Consider the following 13,155-nt stretch of genomic DNA (forward strand, 5'->3'; position numbering starts at 1 on the left):
GCGTCACTGTCGTCACGTGACACAGGACAGTCCAATCACGTTCGCGCTTCCCTCGTTGGTTCTGCTGGCCACTTGGCCTTTCGGGAAGGGTGGAGGACAAAAAGGCTGGGAGGGGGAGTGCTTCGCTGACGTAAGCTTTTGTGGGCCCCGACTTTTCGGTGGTGTGTGTGTGTAGGCGGGCGCGCGCGCGCCCGCGTGTGTGTGTGTGTCTGTTTGTCTGTCTGATGTCCTCTGTGGTCACTGTGTAGGTAGGCGGTTATGCTTTCCAGAACTATCCCGGCCTTTCCACCCAACGTTTTATTCTGACTAGAAAGAGCAATTTGCATTAATTATCAAGTAATTACTGGGGTGTAGGGGAGAGAAGAGACTTCGGAATAAAAAAACCTGTGGGTCCTGGGCACTGTATCATACTGGGCCTCAGTTTCCTAATCTGTAAAATGAGGGTGATTGTAAAATGGCTTTTTACATAAACTGTTCTTTGCTTTACTTTGGTTATGTAAAAATACCAAAGTTTGAAGTCTATATAGTAGATGGCATTCAGGCATATGGTTTTTTCAAAAATCCGTATGATTACCTCAATAGTACAGATTAAGGATTCCATGAAATCCAACATCCATTTCTGATAAAAACTTTAAGCAATCTAGGAACAGAAGGGAACTTCCTCAGCTTGATAGATGATGTCTATAAAAAAGTTACTGTATTTATTCAGTTTACTTTATGGTTTAATGTAGAGAATCTTATGAAACCTACAAAAAAATGTACTAGAATAAGTTTAGCAAAGTTGCAAGATAAAAAATCAGTTGTATTCTATATACTACCAACAAATCAGAAAAAACACCATTCACAATAGCATCAAAAAATATGAAATACTTAGGGATAAACTTGATATTTCCTGAAAACTACAAAAGATTACTAAGATATATTAAGAACTAAAAAAGTAGAGAGATAAATGCACCAGAATATTGTCAAGATGTCTGTAGATTGAATAGATTGAATATTATGGCAATCAAAATCCCAGTAGACTTTTTGTAGAAATTGACAAGATGATTCTAAAAGTCATATGGAAATGCAAAGATCTAGAATAGCCAAAACAACTCTTTAAAAAGAAATAATAGTATGCTATCACTTATATGTGGAACCTAAAAAATAGAGCTAGTGAATATAACAAAAAAAAAAAGAAAAAAAAATTGGAGGACCAACACTACCTGATTATAAGGCTACAGTAATTAAAACAATGTAGTATTGGCATTTTGATAGATAAAAATACATCAATGGAAAATAATAAAGTCTAGAAATAGATACATAACATATAGACAATCAGCAGATTTCCACAAAGGTACAAAGGCAATTCAGTGGAGAAAGCATAATTTTTTCAACAAAAGCATAAGTTTTTTGAACAATTGGATAGCCAGCTGCAAACAAAACAAAACTTGGACTCACACCTCATACCATACAAAAAGTTTAGCTCAAAATAGATCACAAACTTAACCGTAAGACCTATATCTATAAAACTTCTAGAAGAAAAACCAAGAGAATCTGTGACCCTGGGTTAGATTTCTTAGGTATAACACCAAAGCATGACTCACAAAAGAGAAAAATGAAAACTGGACTTCATTAAAATTAAAAACTTCTGCTCTTCAAAAGATTTTTAAGAAAAAGAAGTTATAGACCAGGAGAAAATATTTGTAGATCAAATCTATCTGATAAAGGACTTGTATCCATACCCATAATATGTAAAGAAAATTCGAAACACATTAAAAAAAAACAATTAAAAATGTGTAAAGGAATTGAGTAGATACTTTACCAAAGAAAATATAAACACAATTCTCAACATGATTAGTCATGATATGCCATCCACCTATTAGGATGGCTAAAATTAAAAAGACTGATCAAAGTGTTAAGATGTGGAGAAACTAGAACTCTAATACTGCTGGTGGGAATGTACAGTTGTACAACTAGTTTGGAAAACAGTTTGGCAATTTATTTAAAAGTTTGATATATACCTACCATATGCTACAGCCATTCTACTCCTAGGAATGTACCCAAATGAAATGGAAGCATGTATTCATTGACCTGTATACACGTCTTTCTGCTTCTCTTCACTGTTCATAGTAGTTGTATTTGCATTAGCCAAAAACTGGAAACAATCAAAATGTCCACTAAAGGTGAGTGGATAAGCCAGCTGTGGTATAAGCATACTCAGCAAAAGTGAACTACTGATACATACAACAATGTGCACAAATCTCAAAATAATTGTGCTGCATGAAATAAGCCAGACCAAAAATAGTACATACTGTATGACTCAATTTCTTTAACATGCTGGAAAATGCAAACTAATCTGTAGTGACAGAAAACGATCAAAAGTTGCTTAGGGAATGAGGCTGTGTGGGAGGAATTAAAAAGGGACGCAAAGAAACTTAAGGGTGAGGAGTTCATAATCTTGATTGTAATGGTTTCACAGGTGTAAGATATGTCAGACTTCATCCAACTGTATACTTAAAATACGTGCAGTTTACTGAATGTCAAATGTACCTCCAGAAAACTGTTTAAAAATGTGAATGTACCATGATACACTTTATACATACAAGATTAATTCTTCAAAACTGTCCTGCATTAACCTTTGGCTAAACAAAAAGCAATCCATAATCAAAGCACAATCTTAAAAACGCGTAGATTAAATAATGTCGATTTCATTCTTCTTTTCCAGTAGCACCACAGCACAAGGTCATATCTGTCTGGGTGTGGCTCTGTTTCAGGTTATAAAAGGACGCGCTGGGCACTACGACCAAGAGTGTTTTTAACCTCACTCCACAGTGCCCTCACCTAAGCACCAGCGGGCCGGCTCAGTGTGCTAGTCTCCACCCGCTCCTAAAAGGCGGTAAACGTGAGTAACTTCCTTTATGCGTGCGAAAGGACAAATAATGGAAGAATACAGCCAGAGCCGACCCGAGACTCAACATCTGCCAGGAAAATCCAACTAGAGGGAGCGTGATGAGGGTGCAGAAAGCCTGGGGCTGGGAAAGTTCTGGGAATTTGTTCAAAAAGAAAAAAAAGAAAGAAAAGACTCCAGCTCTGGATCAAAGCCCCACTTCCCCCGGTCACGTATCCGCGCCGCAGTGACATCCCCATTTCCGGTCCGACGCGGACAGCATCCCCTGCACTTCCGGTCTGTCCGGTCGGCTGCCGGCTCGGTTTACCGAGCGCCGTTCCTCCGTCTTCTGACCCGCTGCCCAGCGCCGGTACAGCCTGCGGTACAGTCTTCCCCGGGGCGCGCCTCTAGGCCAGGCAGTGCGGTCTGCAGTCCCCTTCCTCCCAGAGTTGACGAGGTGCGGGAAACCGTCCGGTGCGCCCTTCCTCTCGCTCCGCTGGTGCTGTCTTTAAACTCCGAAGGCCGAGCCCGCACACTAAGAACCCAACGAAGGCTGGTCTTCCGCCTTCAAAGGGCGTTCGTACGCTCGGCGCCCTCGTTTCGCAAAAGAGGACCCAGGTGTTCTGACTCCGCCCCTGCGCTGCTTAGGGGCTTGTTTCCCCGCACAGCTTAGCCCGGACCTGGGCACCTTCTAACACCGCCCGCTTTCCCTTCCAGTCCAGCCTGCCGACCATGCCTGCGGGCGTGTCCTGGACCTCCTACCTGAAAATGTTCGCCGCCAGCCTCCTGGCCATGTGCGCCGGCGCCCAAGCGGTGCACAGGTACTATCAGCCGGACCTGGTGAGTGCAGGAGGGTCCTCGTGCCTCACTCCTGGACCACTCCATTCTCAAAGAAGCCAAAGTACTCTTAAAATTAGGAGCACGTCTCCCCGGGTTCTAAAGCCTTGGGATGGCATCCAACTGCATTTAGAGGAATGCATGCCCTGCTCTTACACAGTGTTACACGTTTTTAAGGTTTTACACGGTCTACCTCCTACTGAATTTTATCTTCCACCTTTTGCCCTTTGTTCACCTCTGTTGCAACCTGCTTCCTTGATGTTTCGCAATCTCATCAAGCCTGTCCCCACCTCAAGGTCATGCTTCTCTTCTTGGAATGCTTCTCTCAGATCTTGGCTTGACTTTTTTCTTCAAAATTTCAAGTGTCTGCTCAAATGTCTCCTCCAGCAGTGAGGGGCCTTTGGACAGCTCCTAAAGGATTCCTCCTCTGCTGTTCTGTCCTAGTCCTTGCTTTCCCTTGGAACTTGTCACAATTTGCAATTATTTTATTCATTTGTCTTTTTACTTGTTCTTTTGTTTCCTCCACTAGAATGTAACCTCCAGGAAGGGACTTTCCCCGAGTGGTTCGCTGTTGTATCTAAGTCACCATGAAAAGAGCTTAGATTGTAGTAGATGATCAATAAGTATTTGTTGAATGAAGAATGAGTGAATATAGGCATTCAAAAGAGAGAAATTTAGATTAATTTTGATAAGCACTCCCTAAACTGGAACTTGGAATTAGAGGTTCTTTGGAGGAGTTATGGCATTGGGGAGGTGGATGTAAGGAAACAGTGCAAATAACTACAAGAATGTGCTGGGTGTTGTGCGATTGCCATGAATATATAGAGTGGTTTGGAGCACAGTGTAGGGAACAGTCGTTTCTGTCTGGTCTCTGGACAGGTAACACTACAGAGAACCAGCCATTTGTTTGTTTCTAATTTCAGTGAATTAGTACTACAGTTTTGGAGGTGTTTATTCTTGCTTTCAGATGAGGAAATAGGTTCAGAAGGATGTGGGTGATTTCCTGAAGTTACATAGCTTAATGAGGATTTGAAGCCCAAGCTTTCTGTTTAGTGTTTCCCTTTTTTGACCCCATTAATAAAATGATACAACACCCTTGTAAAACATCCAAATTGAATTCAAGCATGTGGAGTAAAAGTGAAAATCCCCCACTGATGACTCCCTTTCTCCAGTCTGCTCCCTTCTGCTCCCAACTGCCATTTGTTGGCTGGTGTATCCTTCCAGATTTTTACTGTTGTTGAATAGACACACACACACACAGAATTTGTGGGGGGTGTTTTTCCCATGTAAATAGGAGTTCTACACATTTCGCTGCAACTTGCTTGTTTGGTTAACATCCAAATAAATAGATCTGTTTATATTAATAGCCTGTTTTCTTTCTGGTCATTTTAATAGTATTTCATGATATGGATATTCCATATATTATTTAATCAATTCCTTATTGACGTTTAGGTGGCATCTAGTTTTTGTACAAACAATGCTGCCGTAGCTCTTTCCTGCCACTTTAGACTGCTTCTCTTGAATTCTAGGGAAGCATCAAGGGTACATAGTGGAGATAAGAAGAGGTAAGAACCTTCCACAGAAATGCAGTTTGGTCTCTAGCTTGTTCAGGAGTAGACATCAGACAGGCTTTACCAAGAAAGGAATGCCTCTGATTTGACCCCAGGAAACTGACCTTTCGTTCGCCCATCTCATAAGCGAGAATGTGCAAGGGTTGTTACCAGCAGCTACCTGGACCTTGGGGGAAGGCAGCATGAAGCCAGAATCTCCAGAAAGGGCACACCAGAGTGTCTTAGACCACCTCATCCTGATTAGGTGGTGGCATCGACAGTAGGGCACCTCTGTAGGGACTTGCAGGCCATGCTGGCTGGCTGTGTGGAGGAGGCTGTAAGCTTTACTAACATTTAAGGAATTTATGTTCTTCACCTATGTCTATTGGTACTGTTCCAGTAATTACTGTTGCTGTTGTAAGAGCCACAGGCCTTTGCAGGAGTCTTTTAGTCCATACAGCTAGAAGGTCTCACAGGAGACCCTGAGGGCTTCCTAGGGCTTGTGCTCAGTGCTGTCTTAAGGGAGAAGCTTTAAGGGCACTTTTTTCTAGTTATCCAGAACAGCTCATCAGAGTAGGAGAGGAGGCAGACTCAAAGCAGATGCTCTATCCTGGAATAGAGTGTGCTTTTTGCTGGAGCTTCCCTTTTGCGCTTCCTTTTACTTTTTCATTACTTTACTTGTTCTATTTTCCTTAATTTATAATGTACTTATTATTGGAGACATAGTAGGTCAAAGGACACAGTCTATGGACTCATTTTAAAGCGCTTATTTTTGGTTGTCTCCAGACATACCCATGTACACACAAACTGCTACTTAGAAACTCTGCTGACATTGGTAACTATTTATAACAAACACTGACTAGTCTTTTAAAAATTGATTTTATAGTTAGTATGTAAATAAGAAGTGCCATCTTTTTTTTAATCGAAGTCAAATTGTCATTTAGCTTTATACTATATACTGGCAATTCAGGTTAACTACAAATGTGTGCCTGTGTTTGTGCGTAAGTAGGTGGTTAAGAATACTTTGTAGAAACTGGAAACATGATATTATATTTTATAGGGCTTTGTGACGTCGCATAAATTTTGCTTTTGTAACTTAAGGGAAAAATAGCCCTTCTAAATTAATTAGTTTCCACTGTTTAACGAACATGAAACAAGCTACATTCTTTGTATGAAGTGAAGGGATTGGAATATCAAATCCTAGGACTGGTTTTAAGAGAGGAAATCATCAGACAAGTTACTCTAGCTTTTATTTCATTTCCTATCACTGAACTTTTTAGAAAGTCATTTTCACTTCAAAATGAGAATGGTGCTAGGCAGCATATCTTTTACCTTCCTACTTCTGCTATTACCCTAACCCAGCATCCCCACATCCCCAAACCCCACATCCTTTCCTAAACTATTGTGTTTCTGTAGGATTAATTAACTGTTAGGGGGGGAAAAAAAAGAATAAAATGAGCCCAGGACAAAGGTTTTGAACTTTAGGCATTGAAAAGCTATTGATGTTTTCTGATATAATTGGAATTATGCCAGAATAATCTTGCAGTTTTGTGTAAAGTAATTTGGGTAAAGATTTTATTTCTCTAATCTTATGAGCTTGTAAGAGTCTAGAGCAAAGTCTGTTGATTTTTTTCATTCAGCACATTTTTTGACTGCTTCTTGCTATGAGGGATATTCTCATAGCATTGTAAGAAATAAGGTGGAGATTAAGATGTGGTCCCTTTCCTCAGGGACCTTACAGTATAAGCTGATAGCCGATGGCTACAGATATGCCTCTAAATCATTATGATATGGGGCCTTTGGGTTAATTCTGATCAGAGATGGGTGAACAGTGGTGGGAAAGGCATTGTGGGAGGGAATCATGTCATCTTCCTTGTCACTTGAGCCTTGGGCAATGAGAAGAATTTTGGTAGTGCCAGTATGAGGGGCTGTGTAGAGGGAGGAGAGAACAGGCCACATGAAGGTTGGGAGATGGAGGCATGTGATACTTACTGAAATGCCTCTAAAGGTCACCAGCAACCTCCATGTTGTTAAATCCTGTGGTCTTTTTTAGCAGACTTTGTCGTTGAACCCGTCAGCATCTATCGACACAGTGGAATATTCTCTCCTTTCACACTTCTATTGGCTTGTGGGCTCCACTCCTGTTTCTTCTGTCTCTTTGGTCACTGTTTCTTAGTCTTTGCTATTTCCTCTTCATCTCCTTATCTCCCAACATTGGTGGGCCTCAGGGCTCAGTACTTGACTTTTTTTCTCTGTCTGTATTCACTTCCGTGAACCCGTCTTATCTCAAAGCATAAGTTATTTCTTGTATACTAAAATTATACCTTCAGCCTCGACCTCTCCCGTGAGTGTACAGTTGAGTTATTAATTGCACACTTGACAATTCCACTTGGGTGTGCAGTGGGTGAACACGTTTACAGCTGGGCTCCTGGCTTTCTGCCTGCTCTTCTTTGGAAGTCTGCTCTGTCCCAGTAGGTGGTGACTCCATTCTTCTAGTTGTTTAGGCCAAAACCTGGGAGTCATCTTTAACTCCTCTCATACTGCACGTAACAGCAAGTCTCTCTGGCTTAATCTGGAAAGCATATCCAGAATCTCACCACTTTTCACCACCTCCATTGCTACCACTCAGTTCAAGCCACTGTCGGTCATCTCTCCCACAGTTATTGCCGTAGCTTCCAGTCCTATCTCCTGCCTTCCACACTTGCACCCTGACAGCCTCTTCTCAACAAAACCACCATCTTTTTACTTAAGTCAGGTCGTGTCACTCTTCTGCTCAAAACCCTCCAGTGACTTCCCATCTCTGCAGCCCCTTTTCCCCTCTGTCCTTGTCTCTTCCTAACCCCTCGCTGAGTACTTGGACCAGCTGTGCTGACCACCTTGCTTTTCCTTGAACACAAGGGCACATTGCTGCCTTAGGTTTTCCACTTCTGTGGTTCCATCTGCCTGAAACACTCCTGATAGTTCTATGGCTGCTTTCTCATCCCCCTCCATGTCTTTTGTTCAGAAGTCACCTTTTTAGAAAATAAGCACATGAAAAGATGCTCAGCATCATTAGCCCTCAGGGAAATGCAAATCAAAACCACAATAAGGTACCACTTTATAACCACTATGATGGCTATAATTAAAAAAAAAAACAGTGAATGACAAGTATTGGTGAGGATGTGGAGAAATTAGAACCCTCGTACAGTGGTGTTAGGGATGTAAAATGGTACAGCTTCTATGGAAAACAATCTGGAAGTTCCTCAAACATAGAGTGACCATATGACCCAGCAATTCCACTTCTAAGGTTATACCCGAGATAAATGAAAACAAACATCTGCACAAAAACCTGTACATGAATGTCCATAGAAGTATTATTCATTAGAGCCAAAAAGTGGAAACAATCCAAATATCCATCAACTGATGAATAATAAATAGAATCAATAAAATAAAATATTTATTTATACAAATAAAATATGGTATGTCCTATAATGAAATATTATTTGGTCCTAAAAGGGCATGAAATATTGATATATGTGACCACATGGATGAACTTTGGAAATCTGCTAAATGAAAGACACCAGTCGTAAAAGACCACATATTGTTTGATACCCTTTATATGAAATGTCTAGAGTAGGCAAGTCTATGGAGACACGGCAGTGGCTTGGTGATCAGGGTGGTGGGGGAGGGTATTGTATGGAAATGGGGGTGACTAATGGGTTTAGGGTTTCTTTTTGGGGTGATGAAAATGTTCTAAAATTTATTGTAGTGATGGATGTGCAACTTTGTGAGTATACCAAAAGCCCTTGAATATTTAAATAGATGAATGGTATGGTATGTGAATTATATCTCACTAAAGCTGTTACAAATTAAAAAAAAAAAAAAAGGTCACCTTCTCAGGCTTTTCCTGATCACCTTTTTGAAGGCAGTTTTGTATTTTTTTGCCCACAGCTTTATGCTTTCCACGTAATAGGCACTTAATGTTGTTGAATAAATGAGTTTATTCCTAGTAACTGTCTTCTGTGCCAGGCACATGGTGGAGAGTCAGGATAGCGCAGGAATGAATTTTCCAGTGAGGAAACCCTTATTCAAATTTGTGATCTGTGTGTTCTAACTTCATTAATTTACATGCGACTGTCCGGTTTTCCCAATGCCACTCTAAAGAGACTGTCTTTTTTCTATTGTATTTTCTTGCCTCTTTTGTCGAAGATTGACTGTTAAGTCTGTGGGTTTATTTATGACTCTCTGTTCTGTTCCATTGATCCATATGTCTGTTTTTGTGCCAGTACCATGCTGTTTGATTACTGTAGCTCTGTAGTATTGTCTGAAGTCTGGGAGGGTTATTCCTCCAGCCTCGTTCTTTTTCTTCAATATTGCTTTGGTAATTCTGGGTCTTTTTCCATATACATTTTAGGATTATTTGTTCTACTTTTGTGAAAAATGTCTTGGGTAATTTGATAGGGATTGCATTAAATCTGTAGATTGCTTTGGGTAGTATGGCCATTTTAACAATATTAATTCTTCCAGTCCAAGAGTATGGGATATCTTTCCATTTCTTTAAGTCATCTTTAATTTCTTTGTCTTGTTCCAGATTTTAGTGGAAGGCTTTCAGCTTTTCACTGTTGAGTATTATGCTGGCTGTAGGTTTGTTGTCCATTAATATTGATGCAAAGTTTCCCTCTTTGACTCCTCTAGTACTTAAGGTATAGCCTGGATAATAGAGGCATATAAATATAGGGCTAGAAAGGGACTTAGATCAGCTATGGGTTCTCATAGTAAAGATGTATCATTGAGTATCAGAGGACTTTTTGTTCTTTTTAACTTTTTACTTCGATGTTTTTCAAGTCACATTTAATTATAGTCAAAGAAAGCACTGGTATCTATTTTTTTGTGTGTTTTTGTTTTTGTTTTTGTTTTAATAGACAATACCTGAAATTCCACCAAAGCCTGGAGAACTCAAAACAGAGCTTTTGGGACTGAAAAAGAGACAGCATGAACCTCAAAATCCAACTCTGCCAAGAACTTTGTGAATAATATTATGAGAATTAAATACATATTTAAAAAATTTAATGAGTCAAATTCCTTGTTTTTAAGCAACTAGTACAATGCTAACTGCAAGAGGAGGTGCTCAGTAGATGTTCACTAATCCATATTGAGATTTAATTATGGTTTGACCAGTGTTTCTTAAAAACTGCCAAAGCTTATATATCAGCTTCCTGAATGTGGTCTGATACTTAGTCTTGAAGATCATATGAGATAGACTATTTGCAGTGTCTCCTGCCCTTATGATTCTGGTTTATTTCTCTGAATAAGCTTGACTATAACAGCGAAGGGGAATTATAAATTAACTATAGTAAAAGTGACATTGACCATGAATGCTTATGGTGTGAAGTTAATATTTCTCTAAATATTGGAAAGTACTATTTATACTAAACTGAATTCAGTTGAAATATTTAAATTTGAATTTCTTTTGGAATTGTGTATGTAACAAAATTAACAATTGTGACTTGGACTGTGACAAGTTCTTTACCCCTAATTTGAGAAACCATTTTGGCATTTAATTTCTTATAAAATATATTTTAAAATAACTGATAAATGAGTATTATTATGAGTTGAACTGTATCCCTCCAAAAGATCTTAAAGTCCTAACTCCTGGTACCTGTGAATGTGTATTTGGAAATAGGGTTTTTTCAAATGTAGCTAAGTAAAGATAAGGTCACTAGGCTGAACCCTAATCCAGTGTAAATGGTGTCTTTTTATAAGAAGAGGAATATGCCACGGAAAGACAGACACACAGGGAGAATGCCAGATGACAACAGAGGCAAAGATTGGAGTGAGCAGCCACAAGCCAGTGGTCACCACCAGAAGCTAGGAAGAGGCAAGGAAGGGTTCTCCCGAGAGTCTCAGAGCATGGCGCTGCCAACACCTGGACTTCAGACTTTTGGCCTCCAGAACTGTGAGAATAAATTTCTATTGTTTTAAGCCATCTAGTTACAGTGGTACTTGGATAACCATAAAGCAGCCCTGGGAAACTAATACAAACGTTTTAGCCCTTTGCTGAGTTTATAAAAGCAGGACAAGAGTAATTTATAAAGCACTCAGCTTTGTATTCAGGGCTATTTTTCCAAAAGAAGTTTTTCGGAATTCTGCATTCTTAAAGATCATGTCTAAGCCTATTACTTCTTAGCCAGTTAGCAAATTGCTACATGACATTGATCTTTAGGGTCAGTGTTAAAATCTTAAATACTAAATTCCTAAATGCAAACAAAATGCTTTTGTTTTATTCTCCACAGTCAATGCCCCTTTCAGTTTAACAGTATAAAGCAACTAAACAAAATGGTTTATTTCCAACCTCATAATCAAGATTTTTCTTTTCCACTGCATGTCATTTGGTACCTTATCACATGCTCCCAGCACAAAGTGGATCTTCAGTTTTGTTAGTGACAGCTGAGCTGTAGCCCACCCTAGGGGGAAAAGGCCTGGGATTCTGAGGTAGAAGATGGAATTTTTAGTTCAGACTGATTGCTGTTTGCTGAAACTTAATTTATTGTGACCTTATGCATGAGACTTACCTTCTCTGGATCAAATTCCATAGTTGCCATTAACTGTATACTTTTTTCATGAAAAAAATTGTATACTTCACAAATGGTGAAGCTTGCCACAGCTGTCATTGCAAGGACTTTATATCAAACTAGAAAAATTTTGACTTTTAAATTAAAAGAATTAAAAAATGTTTTCTTAAGCATTAATTCAGTAATTCTCATCCAGTTGCCTAACTTCCTCGAGGAGTTGGAATTCTCAAAGGCTTCAGGAAGGGTACTTGATTTACTATAAATCAACAATAACATTGTTTTTTAACTCCAAACTAATTTTATCAATTGAATTTGGAAGGTGGAGTTTTTCTTCTTGTTAAATGGACATTTACTAATTCTAGTTCTCCATTAACTTTAGTACATGAACACCAAATAGGTGAGCTTTGATACACATTTTGTAGATACCAGTGAGGAACCCTTTATTACTTTCCAGAATGAAGGCTTGGGGACACTGTTCACCCTTTGCTTGAAGAAAGGACCTGCCCCTTGAGGTTAGCTTGTGCACAAGGAGAGGACCCTCATACCATGGATGAATGCAGTGGACCATACTATAAAAGCATCCCTATACCTTCCTTTTACAAGTAGAGTGGTCTGGCTATTGATTTGAACCCACCTTCATGAAGGTGAAAAATTAACTTTATAGCTATTAAAATAAAAATGCACCAAAAGTAAAAATGCCATCATTTCAGTAAATGTTAATTCTAAGTAATTTTAACCAAGATGTGTATTTCTTTTCTTTTTTTAAAGTTGAGCCTCACTGTGAAAAATAAACATTGTGGTGGGTGTGGAAATGTAGCATCTGGATTCCCAAGGAAAGGCATGTCACCCTAGGGCTGAGTGCTTATCATTGAGCTTCCTTCAGTTGCCAGCTCCTGTGGGGACGGCCTCAGCTAGCACAGCCTTGCTTAGAGCTATGCGTCCAGCCCACTCAGCACAATGCAGACATACTGGGCCACTCTGAGGGGACTCATTTTAGCTCAGCTTCCCTCAAGGTTGACAGGCTATTTGTACCTGCATTACAGCTCAGCTTCTCCTTCTGCTCAGTTCCATTTCTCTTCCTTCCACAGGTGGATTCATGGGCACTCCTTAATAAGCAGCCTCCATATGGAACTCCATCTCAGTGCTTCCTGGGGAACCAAATCTGTAACAAAAACCAAATATTAAAAGTAGTCCAATATTATTCCTTAATGAAGCTGTGGGGGGAAAAAGTCCAAGATAGACCAGTTGCAACCTGTTTGCTAATTAAATCAGACCGGTTAAACAGTGACGGTGTAAGGTGTGTGTGGAATAGCTGCTTGTTTTGACCACAACCTGAGGGAGTATGATG

The 13,155-nt window shown here is 39.7% G+C and overlaps 1 protein-coding gene across 9 annotated transcripts; it reads left to right on the forward strand.

The window, feature by feature from the left end:
* Positions 1 to 30: 30 nt before the first annotated feature.
* Positions 31 to 13,091, forward strand: UQCC6 (ubiquinol-cytochrome c reductase complex assembly factor 6). Of its 9 annotated transcripts, none has more exons than XM_045507001.2 (4): positions 31 to 130; positions 2,757 to 2,884; positions 3,587 to 3,709; positions 10,158 to 10,305. In XM_045507001.2, the coding sequence occupies exons 3-4, from the start codon at positions 3,602 to 3,604 to the stop codon at positions 10,263 to 10,265; spliced, it is 216 nt and encodes a 71-aa protein (XP_045362957.1). In that variant the 5' UTR covers positions 31 to 130; positions 2,757 to 2,884; positions 3,587 to 3,601; the 3' UTR covers positions 10,266 to 10,305. The 9 variants fall into 9 exon arrangements, with proteins under 9 accessions (XP_045362957.1, XP_074231265.1, XP_010968745.1 ...); XM_074375164.1 differs by lacking the exons at positions 31 to 130; positions 2,757 to 2,884; positions 10,158 to 10,305 and adding exons at positions 2,917 to 3,326; positions 10,999 to 11,191; positions 12,896 to 13,091; XM_010970443.3 differs by lacking the exons at positions 31 to 130; positions 2,757 to 2,884 and adding an exon at positions 2,942 to 3,343.
* The last annotated feature ends 64 nt before the right edge of the window (positions 13,092 to 13,155 follow it).

The sequence above is a fragment of the Camelus bactrianus genome, chromosome 12 (genome assembly GCF_048773025.1).
Source record: "Camelus bactrianus isolate YW-2024 breed Bactrian camel chromosome 12, ASM4877302v1, whole genome shotgun sequence".
In the NCBI taxonomy this organism is placed as follows: domain Eukaryota; kingdom Metazoa; phylum Chordata; class Mammalia; order Artiodactyla; family Camelidae; genus Camelus; species Camelus bactrianus.

Coding starts and splice junctions, on each gene's coding strand:
- UQCC6 (XM_074375165.1), top strand. CDS start 3,602: ATGCCTGCGGGCGTGTCCTGGACCTCCTACCTGAAAATGTTCGCCGCC. Junction 3,710..10,998: donor GGTACTATCAGCCGGACCTG/GTGAGTGCAGGA, acceptor TCTTTTTATAAG/AAGAGGAATATGCCACGGAA.